This window comes from Colletotrichum aenigma, assembly GCF_013390185.1.
Source record: "Colletotrichum aenigma strain Cg56 chromosome Unknown KSG_Cg56_contig01, whole genome shotgun sequence".
NCBI lineage: Eukaryota > Fungi > Ascomycota > Sordariomycetes > Glomerellales > Glomerellaceae > Colletotrichum > Colletotrichum aenigma.
The window spans coordinates 7,627,802-7,651,770 of NW_023500907.1; the positions used below are offsets into that span (position 1 = coordinate 7,627,802).

At 45.1% G+C, this 23,969-nt stretch overlaps 1 protein-coding gene across 1 annotated transcript; it reads left to right on the plus strand.

Annotated features, from left to right (window-relative positions):
* Window positions 1–4,123: 4,123 nt before the first annotated feature.
* CGCA056_v002018 (uncharacterized protein) lies at window positions 4,124–5,065 on the plus strand (the record flags this gene model as incomplete). Its single annotated transcript, XM_037317277.1, has 1 exon — window positions 4,124–5,065. One exon carries the CDS (start codon window positions 4,124–4,126, stop codon window positions 5,063–5,065), a length of 942 nt encoding a protein of 313 aa, XP_037185667.1.
* Window positions 5,066–23,969: the final 18,904 nt, after the last annotated feature.

The following is a 23,969-nucleotide window of genomic DNA, read 5'->3' on the forward strand; positions in this document are numbered from 1 at the left end:
GTTTCTAGGAGTCCTAGTTTGTAGTTGACTAGTGAGATTACTTGTGAAATTTTGAAAGGTCTGAGTTTTTTATAGTTGAGTTTGTCGTTTGGTCGCTTTGTTTTAATGTTTCGCCATATAAGATAGGCGCTATCTCCCTCTTTTAAGGTTGGTCCCTCAATCCTTCATTTGTTGCTGAATTTTGTTATTCTTTGTCGTATGAATTTAAGTTCTTTATGTGCGTTCTCCTGGATATCCTTGATTTAGCGTATTGAGGCGACAGCTTTTACTGCAGCTAGGCCTGTTTAGGGTTCTCTATAGGCGGTTGGTTTGAATCCATAGTTGAGGTAGAAGGGGGATTCCTTGGTACTTTCTCCTATTGCGCTGTTGTAGGCGAACTAGGCTATTAGTAGCAATACAACCTAATTGTCTTAGTTATAGTTGACGTAGGCGTGGAGATATGTTTCGAGGATTTAGTTGATTTGTTCTGTTTGTCTGTCGGTCTGCAGGTGGAATGCAGTGGATATTAATTGTTTGATGCTAAGTTGTGATGTGATTAACTTCCAGAATTTAGAAGTGAAGATCTTATCTCTGTCTGATATAATCTCTTTGGGCGTTCTGTGGTTAGCGATGATATACTTAAGAAATATGTAGGCATATTCTTCGGCGTTACTTGCTTCTTTGTATAGGATGAAGTAGGCGTACTTCGTGAGTTGGTCCATAATAATAAGAACGCTGTCAAAGTGTGTTCCTATAAGAGGTTCTTGAGACTTCAGTAGCTTGACGATGAAGTCGAGGGATATAGATTGCTAGGCGGTTTGCAGCATAGGTAAGGGTTGTAGCATGCTGTACGGCTGATGTTAAGTGGGTTTGCTTTTCAGGCAGACCTCACAATCCTTAATTGCTTTTGCCACTCGTTCTCTGGTGACCTTTTCTCTATATTGTTGTTGTAGTTGTTTCTAGGTCTTTATGATTCCTTGGTGACCATATGCAGGGCGAGCGTGAAACTCTATAATTGCTTCGTCGTCTAGTTCGTTAGGCGGGCTAGTACTAGATCGTCCGGCTATTATTAAGAGTTTGGTTGCTGGCATTAGGTCTCCGTCGTTATTTCCTTTGAGAATCACCTGGGTTTCTTCAGGTACTGGGATGTTGTAGTCTGGTCGTCAGCTGAGAGCGTCAGCTCTGCTATTGTCTGATCCTTTGCGGTGGATGATTTGGAAGTTGAATTCTGATAGGAATTCTGACCATCTAATCTGTCGTTTATTTAACACTTTTGAAGTTGTGAAGTGTGAAAGGTTCTTATGGTCTGAATACATAAGTACTTCATATGTGGTTCCTGAGAGCTTAGGTCTCTATTCCTTGAAGGCTTCGATGATTGCCATAAGTTCCTTATTGTGAACCTGATAGTTAAGTTCAGGTCTGTGGAGCTTGCAGGAAAAGAAGGCATACGGGTGTAGTCGTCCTTCTGAATCTTATTGAGATAATTATGCTCCTATCGCATAGTTGGATGCGTTAGGTTCTACTTCGAACTGTTTTGTTGGATCTGGAATGCTTAAGACAGGCTTGCTGGCGATGAGGTCCTTGATCTTCTGGAATGCTGTTCGTTATGGTTCTTCCCATATAAAGGGCGTGTCTTTGCGGCTGAGGCTTGTGAGAGCTGCGTTAATCTTGCTATAGTCTTTGATGAATTTGCGGTAGAAGTTGATGAAACCTAGAAATCCTTAGACTTCCTTGAGGTTGTTAGGTACCAGCTATTCCTTGATGGCTTTGACTTTGTTTTCTGACATATAGACTTTTCTAGGGGTGATAGTGAATCTGAGGTATTCCACCCTCTGTGTGTGGAATTCGCTTTTCTCAGGTTCAACTAATAGCTTAGCTTCTTAGAGGGCTTATAAGACGTGGTATACATCCTCCTTATGTTTCTTAAGTGTTGATGAGAAGATAAGGATGTTGTTAAGATAGACTACTATGCAGATGTCGACATATTTGCGTAAGACTTAGTTGATTATATTTTGGAATGTTGCAGGGGCGTTAGTGAGGCTGAAAGGCATAATGAGGTACTCAAAATGTCCTTTTTGTGTTCTGAAAGCGGTCTTCTATTCTTCTCCTTGCTTCATTCTGATCAGGTTATAGGCTCCTTTGAGGTCGAGGGCTGTGAACCAGTTAGCTCTGTGAAGGAGTCGTCTCATCTTATCGATAAGTGGCAGTAGGTAGCGGTTTTTGATCGTCATTTCGTTTAGCATGCGGTAGTTAACGCATAATCGTAGTTTTCCGTTCTTCTTAGGTATAAACAGGATTAGGCTTCCTGCTGGTGACGTTGAGGGTCTGATATATCCCTTCTTGAGATTTTCTTCAAGGTATTTGTCTAGGGCTTCTATTTCTGTCTGGTTGAGTCCATAGATTTTGTTGAAGCGTGGTTCCTTCCCTTTTTTGAGGGGTATTTCGTGGTTGAAACTGGTGTGTTCGGGCAGTCTGGTTTCTAATTCAGCTGCAAAGAGTTTCTCATAAACTCTGTATTCTTCTGGGATAGACAGAAGTAGATCGTTCTTCTGTTCAAGATCTATTGTTGTTAGTGGTTGTGATACAGCTTCTTTTGCCTTAAGGTAACAGAGGTATCGTTTTGCTGTTCCTTGTCGTATTGATTCGTTTGAGGCCTGATTCTGACAGGGCTGCTTAGGGACTGAATCATCATGGTCCTAATGGAGTTAGCCTTTGCTCCAATCTATCTATAGGTTGCTTATTTATAGCCAGGGTAGTCCTAGCACTATGTCATATGTTCCTAGATCGGCAATGTTGAATTGGATTCTTTCTTTTCGATTCAGGTAGCTCATCTCAAGGGGTGCAGTCTCATTATAGATAGTACCTCCTTCGTACTTGAATTCTTCTCCTTCTGCCGTGTGTAACTGATATGGTCGTTCTTTTCCTCCCCATCGTATTTCTAGCCTATTGATGGCTTGGGGGGCAATGAAGTTTGCTTCAGCTCTGCTGTTGATCAGCGCGAGTGTTGTCTGCTGGTTGATAGTAACTTCGAGTTTGATATTACCCTTATATCCTTATGATATTTAGTGAATAGATCTTATGTTTGTTGCCTGTTGTGATCTGTCGTCAGTAGGTAAGTCTAGTTTTTTGACTGCTCTAGTTGTCCTAGGTAGGTGATTTGCTTTCCTTCTCGTCATACTTTTGCGAGGCTGTTTTTGCAGATTCTAACCTATGGGGGTCTAGGTCTGTTCTTTGCGATTCTCTAGGTTTATGCCTTTTTTTGGTAGTGAACTTAGCATTCATCTTATTAGCATTCATCCTATTTCATGCTGTTATTATGTTGACATCTCATGGGGAACTGAGGACTAGGTCTAAAGACTGCGAGGTTATCTTCGAATAGCACTATAGTCTATCTGATCATAATGGAGGTTGAGTAGATCTCATGGATAGGTTTGTCGTTATGTCTTCTGGGGTAGAACTGGTAGTTGTGTTTTTCTCCTATGTGTTCCTTGCATTTGTCGTGGAAGCACTGGGGCCAGAAGAGGGTTTGGTGAAGCTGGTGGTTGCTTCTCAGCGCGGGATGATCTTTCGTGTGTAGCTGAGGGTTGTAGCCTCAGTCTCGTTAGGCTGCTGAGGTGCTATAGAAGTGACGTTATTGCTTGTCTTAAAGTATGTCGATTTCTTAGTATCTCAGAAGTTGCTTGATTCTTCCTTCCTAGCTGTTGGGTTCCTCTTCAGAGCTAGAGTCGTCCACACTGGGGGTGAACCTATAGGTTATCTCTGTCTGAGCGTATTATTAGGTAACGTTGCGATGTTTATCTGAGTCATAGGAAGAGCTTTCTCCTTCTCCGAAAGTCTAGTTGTTGGTCATACTGAGGAGTTGTTGTTCTATTAGAGGATCGTGTTGGTGTTCTGGTTCTTCTTCTGATTCTTGTTGTCAGTATAGTCTTACTTGTCTGTCGTCTTCTTGCTGGATTAGCTCTATTTCCTTCTGGATTTGTTGTTCTTTGTGGTGGAGTTGTTGGCTAGTCATATGGGGGGTGATTACAACTTCCCTCTCGCCTAATTTTTTCTTGGCATCCACTGTTAGTGTAATACGTGGGATACCACCAAAATTCTTAACAGCGGAAAACCCTTCAATTCTCGCCTCCAGCGCCCTCCCGCGATGGCCTCGCAGCCTCCGGCGGGCTCTGGACCGATGCCGGCCTCCTCGACCGGCCCTGATCGAGGCTCTGGAGCCCCTCCGGAGCCGTCCCCAACCTCAAGGGCTAAACGCCGCCGCGATACCGAGGCCCAGCCAGCCCGGCCCAGCCTCGTGGGAAGCCAGCCCGACGCCTCTACGACAACCCCCTTAACGGCTAAGGGGCCCTCAACTGTGAATGGGACAGCTGCTGGAGCTGTCCTTACAGCCCTTAGTGAAGAGGCCAAGCTCTACGAAGCCCGAAAGGATGTCTTTATGGCTATCGCCCAGTCTGTAGACAACGTGGTCTCTTGCTTTGAGGGGCCTAGGAAGCAGATCGCGAAGGAGGCTACAACCTACGTAGTTCAAGCCTTGAAAAGGATCATGGGGAACGGAACGGCGGCCCCGACCCCGAGCCGGAATTGGGCTAAGGTGGTAGCTTCGGCTGAATCTGCAGCTGCAGCCCCAGCCCAAGCCCCGGCCCCGGCCCCGGCCCGCACCCAAAACCCAATCCATCCCCAGGCTCAGACTCAGACTCTAGCCCAGCCAAAGGAGGACCTCCAGGTCTTTGCCCGCATCCCCGAGGAGGGCCTAACGGCTGCTAGGAAGCATGCCCCTTTTGCCCTCCGCCGGAAGGTCTGCCAGGCCCTTGGCCTGCAGCTGGCAGATATCCCACATATTTACCACATTGCAACAGGCTACTCGCTGAGACCCCTGAACAAGCAGGTCCAGCAAACCCTTCTTACAAACAAACAGAAACTAGCGGACAGCCTGGGAGCTTATAAGGTTGAAACACCTACTAGGTGGTTTACTTATGTTGTCCCACGCTGCCCTGCTAAGCTGTGGTCCCTTGATGGTGAGGCCCTCGACCTAGCCACCCTGGTAGAAGATGAGGTCCTTGCCCAGACAGGGCGGGAGCCTATCTGAGCCTGTCAATCCCACCTAGGCGTAAACCCTGCTACAAACGAGGTCTCCTGGATTATCTCCTTCTCTGTAGAAGTGCCACCCTTCAGACTTTTCAACCAAAGCAGCAGGTCTCAGCTTATCCAGAGGAAAAAGACCCTCATCAGACATGACCCTGGTTGCCAGGGATATCATTCAAACTGGTACTGTAAGAGGCAGCCACTCTGTGGTAACTGCAGCAGGCCCTCAGGCTCCCATGAGACTTGGCCCTGCACAGCGAGACCGAAGTGCGCTAACTGTGCCGGCCCCTACCAAGCCAACCACAAAGGCTGCCCAGCAAGGCCCCTAGTGGTCAACGGCTCCCCTACCCTCCCAGGCCGGAAGGAACTCTCCCAGATCCGTAAGGCTGGACTGAAGGCTTATGAGGCCCTCTATCAGAACAGCCAGACCAGCACCCAAGCTCCTTGCAACCAGCAGCCTAGCAGCAGCCTGACCAGCCCTCAGCCCGGCTCAAAGCGGCCACGCGCCCCTACCCCTACCTAAGACTCAATTATCGTAGCGGAAGCTAGCGATACGGCAAGCTCTAGCAGTATGGACGAGGATGAGAATGAGGCTGAAGCAGAACTCTCCGACAACAACCCAATCCTACCGCCACTACCCACCCAACATACCCCAGCTACTTCAAGCAGCAGGGCCCAGCGGGTGGCTCAAAAGCCTGATTACAACGTTATTAATGCCTACACCCACCTCAACCTCGACTCAGAGCAGTAGGCTCAGAACAGCTGCCCCACGGATACTACGGGTTGCCCAGTGTAACGTGGGGAAGATAAGCCCAGCTCATACAGCTCTCCTAGAGCTATGCTGGACAGATCAGATCGATATAGTATTGATCCAGGAGCCCTGGATAGGCTATAGAGATAGGATGCAAATCAACACTCACCCAGGCTATAACTCTTATGTGCCAGTTGACTTCTGGAACAGCAGGGAAACAAGGCCTAGGGTTATGACCTATATACGAAAAAGTCTAAAGCTACAAATACAGCAACAAAGACCTACCCAATCAAGGGACATCCTATGGATCAAAGCTGGCGATATTGCTATTACAAACATCTATAGGTCTCCAGGGGAACCTACCAACCATACAACAAATATCCTCTTAAACTATCAACCGCCAGAGAAAGCCCTTATTGCTGGGGATTTTAATGCCCGCCACTCTTCTTGGGAACCTGGCTCCCTAAGCCGGAATCAAGGGGATAATATTGCAGAATGGGCTGAAGGCTGCAATCTTGAGTATATTGGGGAATTTGGGGCCTCTACTCATACTCATGGGCATGCACTCGACCTTACCTTCTCGAATATCCCCTTTGCAGAGGCCTATATCAGCCCACACTTACATCCAGGGGCTGACCACCAGGCTATTGTAACCACTATCCCACTAGATAAGATCCAGGAGCAGAGACGCCAGACTAGTCACCTCTCAGTCCCAGACTCAGCCCTACTTCGACTTGCTGACTTGGTAAAGGTAGGGATCCCAGCCCTACCCACCTTAGGGGAAATACCTGCTCCGGCAGAAATAGATACCCTTGCTACCCAACTAGTCAGCCTCCTCTCTACAGCCACTCAGGCTGTAGGGAAGAGACGGACTAACCGGGGTAGGGGAGCCCCCTGGTGGACAGAGGAGTGTTCAGAGGCCCACCGAGCAGCTATTAAGGCTAGGCAACGACAAGCCCAGGAACCCAGGCTATCAATACCGCCGCCTATCCTCGAGGAGCAGAAGGCCTTTTTAACCTTGGTTAGGAAGACGAAGAAAGCTTACTGGACTACAAAAATTAATGAGGCTAGGTCTAACCAGGAACTACATAAAATCCTGAGCTGGCGTAAGTCTAGCCTAGCTATAAAAGCCCCGCCTCTCATAGTAGATGGACAGGCAATCAACAACTCCTATGATAAAGCTCAGGCCTTACGGAAGGCCCTATTAGAGAGATTTGACGCTGCAGACGACCTACCTGGGAACCCTTTCACTGTTCCTATAGTTATAAGGCGTCTAATACCCTGGCAGCAAACAGTCAGTATGGAAGAAGTACGCCAGGCTACTCTCACAAAGGCTACAACCCCTGGGATTGATGGGATTACTACAAAGTTACTACAATCTATTTGGGGCCTTATAGCTGCACCTATACAGCAGCTCTTCCAGGCATGCGTTCAAACAGGCTACTTCCCAAGGACCTTCCGCAAAGCAGAGGTTGTTATGATCCAGAAGCCAGGGAAAACAGACTTCTCTAAGACTGGGTCTTGGCGCCCGATATCCCTGCTATCCTGCTTAGGCAAGGGCTTAGAGCGGCTGATAGCAAAAAGGATGGCCTACCTTACTATCCTAGAAGGGGTTGCCAGCCCACAGCAGGTTGGAGCCCTACCAGGGAGGGCAGCAGTCGACCTAACAACCTGTCTTACCCATGAGATCGAGAGGGCTCTGGATTTAGGGCTTACAGCAACGCTGGCCACAATGGACGTCAAAGGGGCGTTTGATTCTGTCCTACGAAATCGACTTATTATCAGGCTACGACAGCAGGGCTGGCCTAGTAGCCTGATCAAGCTGATATATACCTTTACCTCTAGCCGAACTGCCCAGGTTAGGCTAGAGGACACTACTACACAGAACTTTCCTCTTACCTGCGGGCTACCACAAGGCTCACCACTATCCCCTATCCTCTTTCTGCTATATATAGCAGATATCCTAGCTGACGATCAGAAGCTACGGTTTGGCTATGCGGATGACATAGGCCTGCTAGCTACTAGCCCTTCCCTGGAGGGAAACACTACAGCCCTCAGTCAGGAGATAACTCAGATCCTCAACTGGGGAGCTGATAATAAGGTTGCATTCGACCCAGCTAAGTGTGAGGCAATCCACTTTAGCCGGAAGCATAAACAAACAGAGGACCTACCAGATATACAGGCAAGAGACCTAACTATTAAGGCCTCAACTAAGCCTATACGATGGTTAGGGGTCTGGTTTGATAAGAAACTCACCTTCCGGCACCACGTCGATACAAAGGTAGCAGCAGCAAAGAAGGTAGCCCAGTTCCTACAGCACCTATCAAACACCAAAGGGGGGCTCCCAGCTACTGCGGCTCGTCAAGCTGCTATTGCCTGTGTCCTTCCAACTGCCCTATATGGAGCTGAGACGTGGTTTGCAGGCTTAAATAGACCAGCTAGGAACAATAGCACTACTACTGCTAGCAGCAGTCCTACCAACCAGGTGGCTACAGTTAGTACAGGGCAGAAGGGCCTGGTTAAGAGGGTAGGGAAGGTTATAACAGCAGCAGCAAGGGCCATCCTACCTGTTTGGAAGACCACGCCGACTAGCAGCCTCCTCCGAGATGCTGGCCTGCCTACAGCAAAAGTAGCCCTTAAGGCAGCACGCCTACAATTCGCCGCACGACTGCAAAGGGTTGATATACGGCATCCCCTAGTCCCTAGGCTTCTACAGCAAGGCCGGCAGCAAACGAGGCTACAAAGAACAGCAGCCCTCCTACCCAAGTGCCCCAGGCCTATACTCTTACAGCCACAGTACCTCTCAGGATCACAGGACCCTACAGCTGGACAAAGTAAGGAGGATGCAGCTAAGTCGTTTCAAGCCTGGCTTAAGACTGTGCCATATAACCATACAATCATCTACTCAGACGGCTCTAAAGCCCCTAATAGGGCTACAGGGTTCGGCTTTGTTATCTACCGCAGTAATAGACGGATAGCCCAAGGGTGTGGCCGTCTCGGCATTGCAGAAGTATTTGATGGCGAGGCAGAGGGGGCGAGGGCAGGGCTTAAAAGGGCCCTCCTTACTTCCCAAGGCCAGCCTATACATACCTGCATCGATAACACCAGCGTCATCCAGGGGATACGCGGCGACGTCCCAGACTCCTCACAAGCTGCCTTCCTAGAGATCCAAGAGGCAGCTAGGATACACAACATACAAACCCATTGGTCTCCAGGGCACCAAGGTATCAAAGGAAACGAGGAAGCAGATAACCTGGCTAAGGAGGGCATAACGCTACCAGTCCCTAGAGGCCTACTAGCCACCCTATCAGGAATCAAACGGCTTTCTCAGGAGCATAAACGACACTATTACAGGAAATAGTGGAGGCAAGAAGCATCCCCCCGCTATAAGCAACTGGGGCTCAAGGCTACCCTTGCCTGCCCCCCTGAACTTGCCCTCCATAGGGCTACCCTTCATCACCTCCTCGCGGCGCGGTCAGGCCACGGAGACTTTGAACAGTACCATCAACGCTTTAACCATACAGAAGCACTACTTACCTGCTCCTGCGGTGGGGCTAAGGAGGTGGACCACCTAGTCTACTGCCGAAAGACACTAGCGAGGAGGCAACGGTGGCCTATCCTCCACCCTTATAGTCGACAGGAGCCTCTAGGACCTATGGGTTCTCTGGAGCAGTACTTCAAGGGGCTAATTATCGACTCAGAGGGCTTCCAGGCCTTCCTTACCGTGACAGACTTCTTCCAGAAGATCTGCCCGCGGTACTAAGAGATAGGCTACAGCCTACTCTCTAATTAACGAACTACCTCTACCAGGGGAAAAGGAAGTGGCTATAACGGAACTAGGGCACCAGCGGGAACTAGGGAAGGACAGAACACATAGCAGCCTACGGGCAAGACTTGGAGGACGTTAGGAAGCGGCGTGTACTTAGAGTATATAGCTGGGACCCGCGGCCCTCCACGCCATATACCCTTCGGGAGGTCTGCCGCAAGGGCGTCTACGCCCTTGCCGCCACGGCGTTAAATACAAAACAAACAAACAAACAAACAAATGGGGGGTGATTAGTTCTAATCGCTGAATTCGTAGCATCTTGTTGAGTTGTTCAACTGGTTTTCTAGCCACTTTGCTGTTGCTGGAATGCATTATTGCCAGGGTCCTAGGGCGAGTGTCTGGGATGGTTATATTGTAACCAGACCGTCCAGGGTTGTTATCCCTTAGGTAGTGTCCTGATATTTCTTTGTCTTTGAGGTGAATTTGGCAGTTGTCGTTATAGCATCCGGTCTACAATTAGGATGCATGTGGGGCTTTTGCAATTGTGTTGACTTGTTGAGGTTGTTCTGCCACTGGTCTCTAGGGGAGCTTCTTAGGCTGTCTGCAGTCTTTAGCGATATAGCCTTGCTTATTGCAGTTGTAGCACTTAGGGTTCTAAGGTTTTTTGTTAGGTTTGGTCATCATGCTGAGATCTATAGGTCTGCTATGTTGTCTATAGGTGGTGCTCTAGCGGGTGTTATTCTAGTTGTTGCAGGGTCTGTTGTCGTTCTGCTGGCTGTTGAACTTCTGTTGAGGCTGCTATGAGTACTTACGTCCTGAGTTTAGGTTTTGTTGTTTCTCTCCTCGTTCCTTTCGTCGTTTATAGAGGCGGTTGTCAACCTTAATAGCATGTTCAACATAGGCGAGGAAGCTAGGAGGTGTCTCCAGTTTGGCTATTTCGTCTTTGATATCATCCTTAAGTCCTTGATAAAAGGCAAAAACTTTGCTTTTGTTAGTTATGTGGAGTCTTGCAGCTAATCGGCTAAACTCTGCGGCGTAGAGTGTAGCTGACTTGGTCTGTTGTAGGTGGGATAGGTCTCGCTCAGCCTGTCTTCGTTTATCAGGGTTAAGGAAGAGAGATTCTAGGGCCTTAACATAGCCTGTGAAGCTGAAGAAAATGTCCTTGACTTCTTAGCTGTATTTTTCGACAGGGTTGTCAAGCTATTCCTGTTGAAGGGGTTCAAACCAGGTAAGGGCTCATCCCTAAAGGAAGGTGGCTGCATGTACAACGCGTTCAGTGTCGTTCTGGAAGGTGTTTATATGGAAGGCCTGGTAGGTTTAAACTTATACCAGGTGTCCTTTGAGTTGTCCTAGGGTCCCATTGAAGGTGGAAGGCGTGTTAAGCTTGAGGCGTTCTCATCCTTCGACTGGGGCGGATATGACGTTAGCGGCAGCTTGGAGGGTGGCGACTTCTTTCTCCAGATCCTGGTTCTTGCGGGCTTGTTCCTGGAGTTTGCTAAGGGCTGCTGCGTTCTGGTTGAACATTTCGCGTATTGCCTTGAAGTCGCTGTGGGTCTTGTTGAGCTGGCGCTTGAGTTCTTCGGTGTCGTCCTTGCTGTCTGAGTCGTCCTTTATCTTCTGGTCTCCTAGTTCCTGGGCTAGGTTTTGGGTGGCTCGTCCTCCCGAAGTGGATGAGGATCCCAGGGTAGGCGACTTGACAGAGGCGCGGGAAGACATTGTCGTTTGTTACTGTTAGTAGGAATCAATAGTCAACTTACTGAACAGGAGCAATCAAAGTGTTACGGTCAGCTATCCGACAGTAGGGTCTGCTAACAGAAGCTGGGGATTGATACGTTCTAACAGTATACTAGGTTGTGGTCGTAGGTCGTAGTTCGTAGGCTGTAGTAGATTAGGTCTTCAGAGGCTAAGGTGATCAGTCTTAGACTTAATAAGTGATTCGCAGTGAAGGTAAGCTGAGAGTATCTGTGAGGATGAATACTAAGTTGATTGCTGAAGAGCTATGGAAGTCTGACCATAAGCTAGGCTCAGGGTCATTATATATAAGTCTAATTCTGAACATATTCCTTTGTACCTTGGGTCGATCTGGATCATTCCGATCCAGAATGATCGTTTGGCCCCCAAGTCGTGTTGGATCATATTGATCCAATATGTTCGTTATCTTATCATCATGTGACTTGGACCATAGTTCTTCTGTTACCGAGTGAGTTCCTGTTGTTCCTGTGATTCTGCAGTACAAATGTCCTGTCCTAGCCGCCCGACGCCTAAGTGGGTCGGTCAACTGTTATCCATACATAACGGGTCGTAACACCCAGGTGCCTGAGGAAGGAAGAGACGGAGTGGATATGGGCGCAACAAGGTATGAGGACTGCAGAGCGGGAGATCTTCAGCAGGAGACGTCTTGAGCGGTTCTCCAGCTGCTTCGACTGCAGGCTTCCGCAGGAGTTTTGTGAGCGGTGGGAAGGCGAGGCAGAGGACGGCGGGCGGTTCCGCTGGGTAGAGGGACGAGCGTGCCAACTAGGAAGCATGCTGATCAAGGTGTTCGCGGCCAGTATAGCAAGGCTTCCCGAGGTGGTGTGGGGCGGCGTACTCAAAGAGCAGATGGCTGCTGAAGGAGTGCAGGTTGCAGAAGAGGGAAGAAATAGTTGGGATGTTTTTTGTACGTGGCTAGGAGGGCGAATTTTGTGGGGAGGAGTTGAGAGTAGCTGTTTGTGTAAAGTAACTTGGCTTTTGATGCAGCAGGTTAAAAAGGAGGATGAGAAGTGGCTGTTTTAGGTGATAAAGGAGTTTATAGGTTAGGGTTACTTTAAGAGTTTATAGTAGAGTTTATAGTGAGGATGAAAGTTTTAGGGTAGATGTATTATTAGATATGAAATAGGGTAAGAGTTCTAAATTATCGATATATGTCTTGAAAAGAGAAGAGTGAGTATTAGGGTTAGAAGTAAGATGGCAACTTCAAATTAGTTAAACTAGACGAAGAGATTATATATAGAGAACAGAGATATATAAACTATAGTTTGATGTTAAGGTTTCATATATATAAAGTAGAATTTAAACTAAATAGATATAAGTTAAGGTTTAGAAATAAATATAAAGGTTTATATAATAAAGAAGGTAAGTAGAGTTATAGGAAGGAAATTAGATATAGAGAAGAATTATAAAGCAGTAATAAACTTATATTAGAGGTATAAGACGTTAGGGTTAGAGGGTTAAGTAAACTAGAATAAGAAAGTTAAAACTAAGAATATAGTAATATAATATAGTATAATACATTTAGATAAATAAACTAGATAGAACTAGTATAGTAGTAGGGGTAAGCAAAGAGATAATAGATGAAAACTATAATACACAAATAGTAAGAATTATCAAGTATAAATATATAGGTTAGCTATATATTATAGAAAGAGGTTAGAGATATAATGCTATAATGAAGTAAGATCTATGCTAGAAGGAAATTGTTACGGTCAGCTTTCCGACAGTAGGGTCTGCTAACAGAAGCTGGGGATTAATACGTTCTAACAGTATACTGGGTCGTGGTCGTAGGTCGTAGTTCGTAGGCTGTAGTAGATCGGTTCTTCAGAGGCTAAGGTGATCAGTCTTAGACTTAATAAGTGATTTCGCAGTGAAGGTAAGCTGAGAGTATCCGTGAGGATGAATACTAAGTTGATTGCTGAAGAGCTATAGAAGTTTGACCATGAGCTAGGCTCAGGGTCATACTATATATAAGTCTAAGTAGTTTCTTTCAACTGAGGACCGATATCTTCTGAGCGGTCCCCAGGTGTGGACCGCTTTCTTTATATCGGTCCTAGATCAGGACCGCTTATCTCTCGTCGGTCCTTCTTATCGTCATGTGACCTATACTATAGTTCTTCTGTTTCTAAGTGAGTCCCTGTTGTTCCTGTGATCCTGTAGTACTAATATCTTATCCTAGCCGCCTGATGCCTAAGTAGGTCGGTTAACTGTTATCTATATATAACAGGTCGTAATATTAGGTCCCCTCTCTAAAGGTCTTATCCTTAAGACCTAATATAAGTAGGTTGTTAGTCCTAGGTTAGGGATCTATCAATTATGCTTCCTGATTTACTTATGATGCTGACACTATATCAGGCCACGTCCAAAAATCAAAAAAGAAATCGGTCGTCACTACGCTTAAGGATCGTGAGCGCAAAGCTTTGATTGAATACGTTAAGTCTCATTCTTTAGCTAGCGACATGCCTTATACCTGTTGTTTTCGAGCAAAGGTTCCTTGCTGTTTTAGTGAGAAATCGTCTAGGTGTCGTATATATATCGAGGCGAAGAAGCCTTATAATAGCGTTCTAGTGGCTTCAACTCATATAGTGACTTCTGATCCCAATTTATCCGAGCGATAACTAACTGTGTTGTAGTGCAAAAGTTAAATAAGCAACAAAAGGAGTGGGATGAAAAAGAAGAGAAGGCTGGTGAGGAGCTGCTTACACTTCATTAGGAGTTTGCTTGTTTGCAGACTTAAATAGCGGAGGCTGCTAGCTGCTTAAGTCGTATTCGTAAGACGAGGAAGTTGGTGAGAGAGCGTCAGACTGAGGCTTTTGAGCAGGGAATGCAGGAGATCGACGAGGAGGATGGTGTGCTTCCAGCGTTAGATGCTCATGAGAAGTAGGTTGTAAACGATCTTCAGGCCGCTAGGGTGCCTAACGATCCAGAGTGGCAAGAGTTTAGCTTTAGTCTGGACTTTATCAATCTGGGCCCTTTAGTGTCTGATGCTAGTGGTGCTTCAGTGTCGTCTTAGCTTATTTCTAGTGTTCCTAGGCGAATAAATAGTTTTCCTTGTCGCAGTCGATCAGTTTCAGTAGGTGGTCTGGTGAAGCGATATAGGTGCCTAATTCGTTTATATCCAGCGCTCTTTTGGACTAGTATAACAGGTGTTAGCGTGGCTTCTCGTTCTTAGTGTTGTTGCCAGTAGATCGTAAGTTCTTCTGCTGCGTTAGTGATGTTTTTGGCTGGTTCCTATATATTATCTTTATATCTATATCCTTTCTATTTGACAAGGTATTAATACCCTTCTGGTTCCTTGAGATAGTTGATAATTCGTTTAACTTTATATTCTGGTTTGTTATCTTCGACGATAATAATATTGTTTATCTGTGATCCACATGGTGCTGGTTCGAGGAGTGAGACATAAAATACTGGGTGACACTTCATGGTTTCTGGGAGTCCTAGTTCGTAGTTGACTAGTGAGATTACTCATGAAATTTTAAAAGGTCTGAGTTTTTTATAGTTGAGTTTATCGTTTGGTCGCTTTGTTTTGATGTTTCGCCATATAAGATAGGCGCTATCTCCCTCTTTTAAGGTTGGTCCCTCAATCCTTCGTTTGTTGCTGAATTTTGTCATTCTTTATCATATGAATTCAAGTTCTTTGCGTGCGTTTTCCTGGATATCCTTGATTTAGCGTATTAAGGCGACAGCTTTTACTGCAGCTAGGCCTGTTTAGGGTTCTCTATAGGCGGTTGGTTCGAATCCATAGTTGAGGTAGAAGGGGGATTCCTTAGTACTTTCTCCTACTGCGCTGTTATAGGCAAACTAGGCTATTAGTAGCAGTACAACCTAATTATCTTAGTTATAGTTGATATAGGCGCAGAGGTATGTTTTGAGGATTTAGTTGATTCGTTCTGTTTGTCCGTCAGTCTGCAGGTGGAATACAGTAGACATTAACTATTTGATGCTGAGTTGTGATATGATTGACTTCCAGAACTTAGAAGTGAAGATCTTATCTCTGTCTGATATAATCTCTCTGGGCGTTCCATGGTTGGCGATAATATATTTAAGAAATATGTAGGCATATTCTTCGGCGTTACTTGCTTCTTTATATAGGATGAAGTAGGCATACTTTGTGAGTTGGTCCATAATAACAAGGACGCTGTCAAAGTGTGTTCCTATAAGGGGTTCTCAAGACTTCGGTAATTTAACGATGAAGTCAAGGGATATAGATTGCTAGGCGGTTTGCAGCACAGGCAAGGGTTGTAGCATACTATAAGGTTGATGTTAAGCGGGTTTGCTTTTGAGGCAAACCTCATAATCCTTAATTGCTTTTGCCACTCGTTCTCTAGTGACTTTTTCTCCATATTATTATCGTAGTCGTTTCTAGGTTTTCATAATTCCTTAGTGACCATATGCAGGGCGAGCATGAAACTCCATAATTGCTTCGTCGTCTAGTTCGCTAGGCGGGCTAGTATTAGATCGTCCAGCCATCATCAAGAGTTTGGTTGCTAGCACTAGGTCTCCGTTGTTGTTTCCTTTGAGAATCACCTAGGTTTCTTCAGGTACTAGGACGTTATAGTCCGGTCGTCAGCTGAGAGCGTCAGCTCTGCTATTATCTGATCCTTTGCAGTAGATAATTCGGAAGTTGAATTCTGATAGGAATTCTAACTATCTAATCTGTCGTTTATTCAACACTTTTGAAGTCGTGAAGTGTGAAAGGTTCTTATGGTCTGAATACATAAGTACTTCATATGTGGTTCCTGAGAGCTTAGGTCTCTATTCCCTGAAGGCTTCGATGATTGCCATAAGTTCCTTATCGTGAACCTGATAGTTGAGTTCAGGTCCGTGGAGCTTGCGAGAAAAGAAGGCATATAGGTGTAGTCGTCCTTCTGAATCTTATTGCGATAATTATGCTCCTATCGCATAGTTGGATGCGTTAGGTTCTACTTCGAACTGTTTTGTTGGATCTGGAATGCTTAAGATAGGCTCGCTGGCGATGAGGTCCTTGATCTTCTGGAATGCTGTTCGTTATGGTTCTTCCCATATAAAGGGCGTATCTTTGCAGCTGAGGCTTGTGAGAGCTGCGTTGATCTTGCCATAGTCTTTGATAAATTTGCAGTAGAAGTTAACGAAACCTAGAAATCCTTAGACTTCCTTGAGGTTGTTAGGTACCAGCTATTCCTTGATAGCTTTGACTTTGTTTTCTGACATACAGACTTTTCTAGGGGTGATAGTGAATCTGAGATATTCCACCCTCTGTGTGTGGAATTCGCTTTTCTCAGGTTCAACTAATAGCTTGGCTTCTTAGAGGGCTTATAAGACGTGGTGTACGTCTTCCTTATGTTTCTCAAGTGTCGATGAGAAGATAAGGATGTCGTTGAGATAGACTACTATGCAGATGTTGACGTATTTGCATAAGACTTAGTTGATCATATTTTGAAATATTGCAGGGGCGTTAGTGAGGCTGAAGGGCATGACGAGGTACTCGAAATATCCTTTTCGGGTTCAGAAAGCGGTTTTCTATTCTTCTCCTTGCTTCATTCTGATCAGGTTATAGGCTCCTTTAAGGTTGAGGGCTGTAAACCAGTAGGCTCTATAGAGGAGTCGTCTCATCTCGTCGATAAGTGGTAGTAGGTAGCAGTTCTTAATCGTCATTTCGTTTAGCATGCAGTAGTCAACATATAATCGCAGTTTTCCGTTCTTTTTGGGTATAAACAGGATTAGGCTTCCTGCTGGTGACGTTGAGGGTCTGATATATCCCTTCTTAAGATTTTCTTTAAGGTACTTATCTAGGGCTTCTATCTCTGTCTGGTTGAGTCTGTAGATCTTGTTGAAGCGTGGTTCCTTCCCTTTTTTGAGGGGTATTTCGTGGTTGAAACTGGTGTGTTCAGGCAGTCCGGTTTCTAATTCGGCTGCAAAGAGTTTCTCATACACTCTATATTCTTCTAGGATAGACAGAAGTGGATCGTTCTTCTGTTCAAGATCTATTGTTATCAGTAGTTATGATATAGCTTCTTTTGCCTTGAGGTAACAGAGGTATCGTTTTGCTGTTCCTTATCATATTAATTCGTTTGAGGCCTGATTCTTACAGGGCTGCTCAGGGACTAAATCATCATGGTCCCAATAGAGTTAGCCTTTGCTCTAATCTATCTGTGGGTTGCTTATTCATAGCTAGGGTAGTCCTAGCACTATGTCGTATATTCCTAGATCGGCAATATCGAATTAGATTCTTTCTTTTCGATTCAGGTAGCTCATCTCGAGGGGCGCAGTCTCATTATAGATAGTACCTCCTTCGTACTTGAATTCTTCTCCTTCTGCCGTGTGTAACTGATATGGTCGTTCTTTTCCTCCCCATCATATTTCTAGCCTATTGATAGCTTGGGGGGCAATGAAGTTTGCTTCAGCTCTGCTGTCGATCAGCATAAGTGTTATCTGCTGATTAATAGTAACTTTAAGTTTGATATTACCCTTATATCCTTATGACATCTGATGAATAGATCTTATGCTTGTTGCCTGTTGTGATCTGTCGTCAGTAGGCGAGTCTAGTTTTTTAACTGCTCTGGTTGTCCTAGGTAGGTGATTCGCTTTCCTTCTCATCATGCCTTCGCAAGGCTGTTTTCGCAGATCCTGACCTATAGGGGTCTAGGTCCATTCTTTACGATTCTCTAGGTTCATGCCTTTTCTTAGTAGTGAACTTAGCATTCGTCTTGTTGGCATTCGTCCTATTTCATGCTGTTGTCATGTTGACATCTCATAGGGAACTGAGGACTAGGTCTGAAGACTGTGAGGCTGTCTTCAAATAGCACTATAGTCCATCCGATCATAACAGAGGTCGAGTAGATCTTATTAATAGGTTCGTCGTCATATCTTCTGGGGTAGAACTAGTAGTTATGTTTTTCTCCTATATATTCCTTGCACTTGTCGTGGAAGCACTGAGGCCAGAAGAGGGTTCAGTGAAGCTAGTGGTTGCTTCTTAGCGCAGGATGATCTTCTGTGTGTAGCTGAGGGGTGTAGCCTCAGTCTCATTAGGCTGCTGAGGTGCTATAGAAGTGGCGTTATTATTTATCTTAAAGTATGTTGATTTTTTGGTATCTCAGAAGTTGCTTGATCCTTCCTTCCTGGTCTTCAGGTTCCTCTTTGGAGCTGGAGTCGTCCACACTAGGGGTGAACCTATAGGCGATTTCTGTCTAAGTGTGTTGTCAGGCAACGTTGCGAGGTTTATCTAAGTCATAGGAAGAACTTTCTCCTTCTCTGAAAGTCTAGTTGTTAGTCATATTGAGGAGTTGTTGTTCTATTAGAGGATTATGTTGATATTCTGGTTCTTCTTCTGATTCTTGTTGTTAGTATAGTCTTACTTATCTGTCGTCTTCTTGCTGGATTAGCTCTATTTCCTTCCAGATTTGTTGTTCTTTGTGGTGGAGTTGTTAGCTAGTTATGCGGGGGATGATTAGTTCTAATCGCTGAATTCATAGCATCTCGTTAAGTTGTTCAACTGGTTTTCTAGCCACTTTGCTGTTGCTGGAATGCATTATTGCCAGGGTCCTAGGGCGAGTGTCTAGGATGGTCATATCGTAACCAGACTGTCTAGGGTTGCTGTCCCTTAGGTAGTGTCCTAATATTTCTTTATCCTCAAGGTGAATTTAGCAGTTGTCGTCATAGCATCTGGTCTATAATTAGGATGCATATGAGGCTTTTGTAATTATATTGACTTATCGAGGTTGTTCTGCTACTGGTTTCCAGGGAAGCTTCTTAGGCTGTCTGCAGTCTTTAGCGATATAGCCTTACTTATTGCAGTTATAGCACTTAGGGTTCTAAGGTTTTTTGTTGTTAGGTTTAGTCATCATGCTGAGATCTATAGGTCTGCTGTATTATCTATAGGTGGTGCTCTAGCAGGTGTTATTCCAGTTGTTACAGGGTCTGTTGTCGTTCTGCTAGCTGTTAAACTTCTGTTGAGGCTGCTATTAGTACTTACGTCCTGAATTTAGGTTTTGTTATTTCTCTCCTCGTTCCTTTCGTCGTTTATAGAGGCGGTTATCAATCTTAATAGCATGTTCGACGTAGGCGAGGAAGCTAGGAGGTGTCTCCAGTTTGGCTATTTCGTCTTTGACCTCATCCTTAAGTCCTTAATAAAAGGCAAAAACTTTGCTTTCGTCGGTTATGTGGAGTCTTGCAGCTAATCGCCTAAACTCTGCAGCGTAGAGCGTGGCTGACTTGGTTTGTCGTAGGTGGGATAGGTCTCGCTCAGCCTGTCTTTGTTCATCAGGGTTAAGGAAGAGAGATTCTAGGGCCTTGATATAGCCTGTGAAGCTGAAGAAGATATCCTTAACTTCTTAGCTGTATTTTTCGACAGGGTTGTCAAGCTATTCCTATTGAAGGGGTTTGAACCAGGCAAGGGCTTATCCCTGAAGGAAGGTGGCTGCATATATAATGCGTTTGGTGTCGTTTTGGAAGGTGTTTATATAGAAGGCCTAATAGGTTCAGACTTATACTAGGTGTCCTTTAAGTTGTCCTGGGGTTCCGTTGAAAGTGGAAGGCGTGTTGAGCTTAAGGCGTTCTCATCCTTCGACTGGGGCGGATATAACGTTAGCGGCAGCTTAGAGGGTGGCGACTTCTTTCTCCAGATCCTAGTTCTTGCGGGCTTGTTCCTGGAGTTCGCTAAGGGCTGCAGCGTTCTGGTTAAACATTTCGCGCATTATCTTGAAGTCGCTATTAGTCTTATTAAGCTGGCGCTTAAGTTCTTTGGTGTCGTCCTCGCTGTCTGAGTCGTCCTTTATCTTCTGGTCTCCTAGTTCCTAGGCTAGGTTTTAGGTGGCTCGTCCTCCTGAAGTAGACGAGGATCCCAGGGTAGGCGACTTAATAGAGGCGCGGGAAGATATTATCGTTTATTACTGTTAGTAGGAATTAATAGTCAACTTACTGAACAGGAGCAATCAAAGTGTTACAGTCAGCTTTCCAACAGTAGGGTCTGCTAACAGAAGCTAGGGATTAATACGTTCTAATAGTATATTAGGTCGTGGTCGTAGGTTATAGTTTGTAGGCTGTAGTAGATTGGTTCTTCAGAGGCTAAGGTGATCAGTCTTAGACTTAATAAGTGATTTCGCAGTGAAGGTAAGCTGAGAGTATCTGTGAGGATGAATACTAAGTTGATTGCTGAAGAGCTATAGAAGTTTGACCATAAGCCAGGCTCAGGGTCATACTATATATAAGTCTAAGTAGTTTCTTTCAACTGAGGACTGATATCTTCCGAGCGGTCCCCGGGTGTAGACCGCTTTCTTCATGTCGGTCCTAGATCAGGACCGCTTATCTCTCGTCGGTCCTTCTTATCGTCACATAACCTGTACCATAGTTCTTCCGTTTCCAAGTGAGTCCCTGTTGTTCCCGTGATCCTGCAGTACCAATGTCTTATCCTAGCCGCCTGATGCCCAAGTGGGTCGGTCAACTGTTATCCATACATAACGGGTCGTAACAGAAATAGTGTAGTAGATTTAAGGTTAGGGTTAAAACTAAAGTAGTAGAAAAAAGAAAGGGTTATAGTTATTTTTTGTAGAAGAAAAAAGAGATGGAGTAAAAAGAAAGAAAAGTTAGGGTTATATAGAATAGGGTTAAAAGTTAGGGTTATTTAGAATAAGGTTAAAAGAGTTAGGGTGAGAAAAATGAAAGGGTTGGGGTTATTTTGAATAGAGAGAAAAAGATTACTACTAAGGTTCATAGAAGGAACTAATAGGAACGAGAGTAAGAAGTAAATATAAAGTGAGACAGGAACTATAAAGAAAACGATTATATAGGATATTAAGGGGAATTAAGTAGTAGGGTTAAAAGAAAGATAGATAAGTATACTTAGAAATGGAATACGTGGTCAAGACTGTAATGGAAACTGAAATATACTTAGGGTAAGAGAAGATAATAAAAGAGAATGATATCAAAATATAATAAAGACTATATTATTATCAGAAGTTTACTTAGCATTATAGAAGAGTATTTAAGACTATAATGGAATGAATACGCAAAAGCTGTACTGATAGGAAATAGTAAGGAAGAAAGACGAAGGACTTTAGGAATAAGTTTAAAGAAATAGAAAAAGGTAGATTTAGAGGAAGAGAGAGTTAAAGTTATAGCAGAATAGAATATTGAAGTTGTTTTTTAGAAGAAGAGTGAGAGACAATATAAAGTAAAGAAAGGTTTACTATAATGAGGGATATAGATGAGAAGTTTATAAGGAATTAAATAAAAATATAATTGAAATAAGAGTTTGAACTACTATAAACTAATAGTTAGAACTATTAAAAAGAACTAGATTTAAAGTCTTATAGTTAGAATGAGAATATACGAAAGTAAGTCTAAATATGAGGAACTGTTCAAGAATATAGGGAGTAGTATAAGTAACCCGTTTGAAATGTGAAGGAGAGTGTGGGCAACCCGTTTAAAATGTGAAGAGAGTGTGGACAACCCGTTTAAAATGTGAAGAAGAGTGTGGACAACCCATTTGATATGTGAAGGAGAGTGTGGACAACCTATTTAAAATGTGAAGAGAGTGTGGACAACCCATTTGATATGTGAAGTAGCGCAGCCCCACAGCACGGCAAAGGTCGGGTTAGGGGTAGGGAGGTCGGGGTAGGTGGGTAGGACCGCAGGCTCTTGGGGTTAGGTTTATGACGACAGCTGCTCACGTATGCCCCCAGGGGCAGCTCCCAACCTGTGCCCCCAGGGGCAGCTCCTAACCTGTGCCCCCAGGGGCAGCTCCCAACCTGTGCCCCCAGGGGCAGCTCCTAACCTATGCCCCTAGGGGCAGCTCCTAACCTGTGCCCCCAGGGGCTTTCTTCAACTTATGCCTCATAGCTAAAGAACAATTTCCGCCTTCAGGGTATTAACACTATGTTAGGAGACTTCACAGGCCTCACCAAACCTGCAGCATAAAGCTTCCACCTATAAGGCGCCTGACGTTCGCGCCTATACCTACTGCACCCATACCTTCCCAGTGTTTCCCTAGAGCCGTCATCCACAAGCGTGGCTGTGGCTTGCCAGTCCCAGCAAGGGTTCTCATCAAGCTTCGCAGCGAGGGATCCGCGCGACTGCCCAGATCATATTGAGTCTGCGAGAGCCGCAGGCGCGACCGCTATCCCCCTCCACGCGCGGGGAGCATACAGATAGTAGCTGACGACGCGTTAGAAAGAGCAGGAGAGGCGATTAGTATCCCAGCAAGGCATGCGTAGCCCGCCAGCGACCAAGCAACATAAGTTCTTTCACCTGTAAATATAGAGATGAAGATGAGATGAAGAAGAGAGGAAATTAGGGATGCGTCTGCGTGGGAAGGAAGCAGAGCCTTCGCTGTTTACACGTTTAGAGCAGTAGTAGGGGTGTTAGACCGCAAGTCAGTAAGCGCCTTACTAGAAGCAGACTAGTGCACGATGTTGCGTTAGAAGCAAAACAAACGCGTCAAGCCAGCAGGATAGAGAGGAAGCTGCTTATATAATAAACCTTGTTATTCTAGACAGGTAATAAGAGTGTAATGCAGTAGCTAGGCTATACGCAGGTAAAGAAGCCTGTTTCGCAGGACTAGAGGGGTAAGAGGAGTAATAGCTAGAAGATATGCATCTGAACGACGAGGAGACAGCCAGTTTAGCCAGCATAGCAGGGTAAGATGGAGGAAGAGGGAGGAACAGAGGACCTCAGATGCATCCAAGGTTATGGAGTGGAGCTGTTAGAACACCAGATAGACGTTTAGCTGGAGTCCGCCCTATAGCGTCCAATTATATAAGAGCCTCGTGAGCATCAACAAGCAGAGCATATAGCCTCTCTAAACGCTTGGTTAGAGGAAGGGAACTGCGAACTGCTCTATGCATAGTAGTCTAACTAGAATATAAGTAGATTAAACAGACTATGTAGATAGAATAGAAGTATTTTAAAGTTTAAACAGCTAAATTAGCCGACTGCAGCACTTAGCAGGGTTTTTTTCACCACGTTTTAACATAACATATTTCTCATATATAGACTGACCAATTTCAATCACTAGGAACAGTTATCTGACGCCGTTAAGTATAGATATCCATCTAACGCACTTCATGAGCAATAGTATATATATCTATATTATAGTATACAGATAAGCAGCTGGTCTATATACACTCTCCTGTGAGTCTATAGCTTAGCGTGGTTTAGGCTAGGGGGGGAGCATATTGCATCTCATAACAGACCTCACGTTAGATATCCCTCCGCTAGAGTAGTCGTTTAATTAGGACAGAATATATATAGTACAGCTCGACAAGGCACCATCTCGTTATCCCACGCTCATCTGATGCAGGGGCATATACCTAGAGCTCTCTAAGTGCTAGTGGGACCAGTGATACAGCCTGTAAGCAAGCGCTGATCCTCAGCATAAAGCAGTAAGATAGTATAGTAATCTATCTAAGGGACAGTAATAGAGTATATAAGCACTCATAGTATTCATAGTCATAAGCGTACCTATGTCAACACCTCCGCTACCTTACTGTGATGAGCCTGCTATGATGCTACTGCTAGGCGATGGCAGGCTGTGGCGTGGCGGGGCAGCCCTCCTAGCCGCCCCTCCTAAGCCTCTGACAGGTTGGGACGCCACAGTAGCCTCAGCTAATCATATCCAGTTGCACCGCCTAATACGTACCCCTTTCTACAGCTGTTATCTTCTCT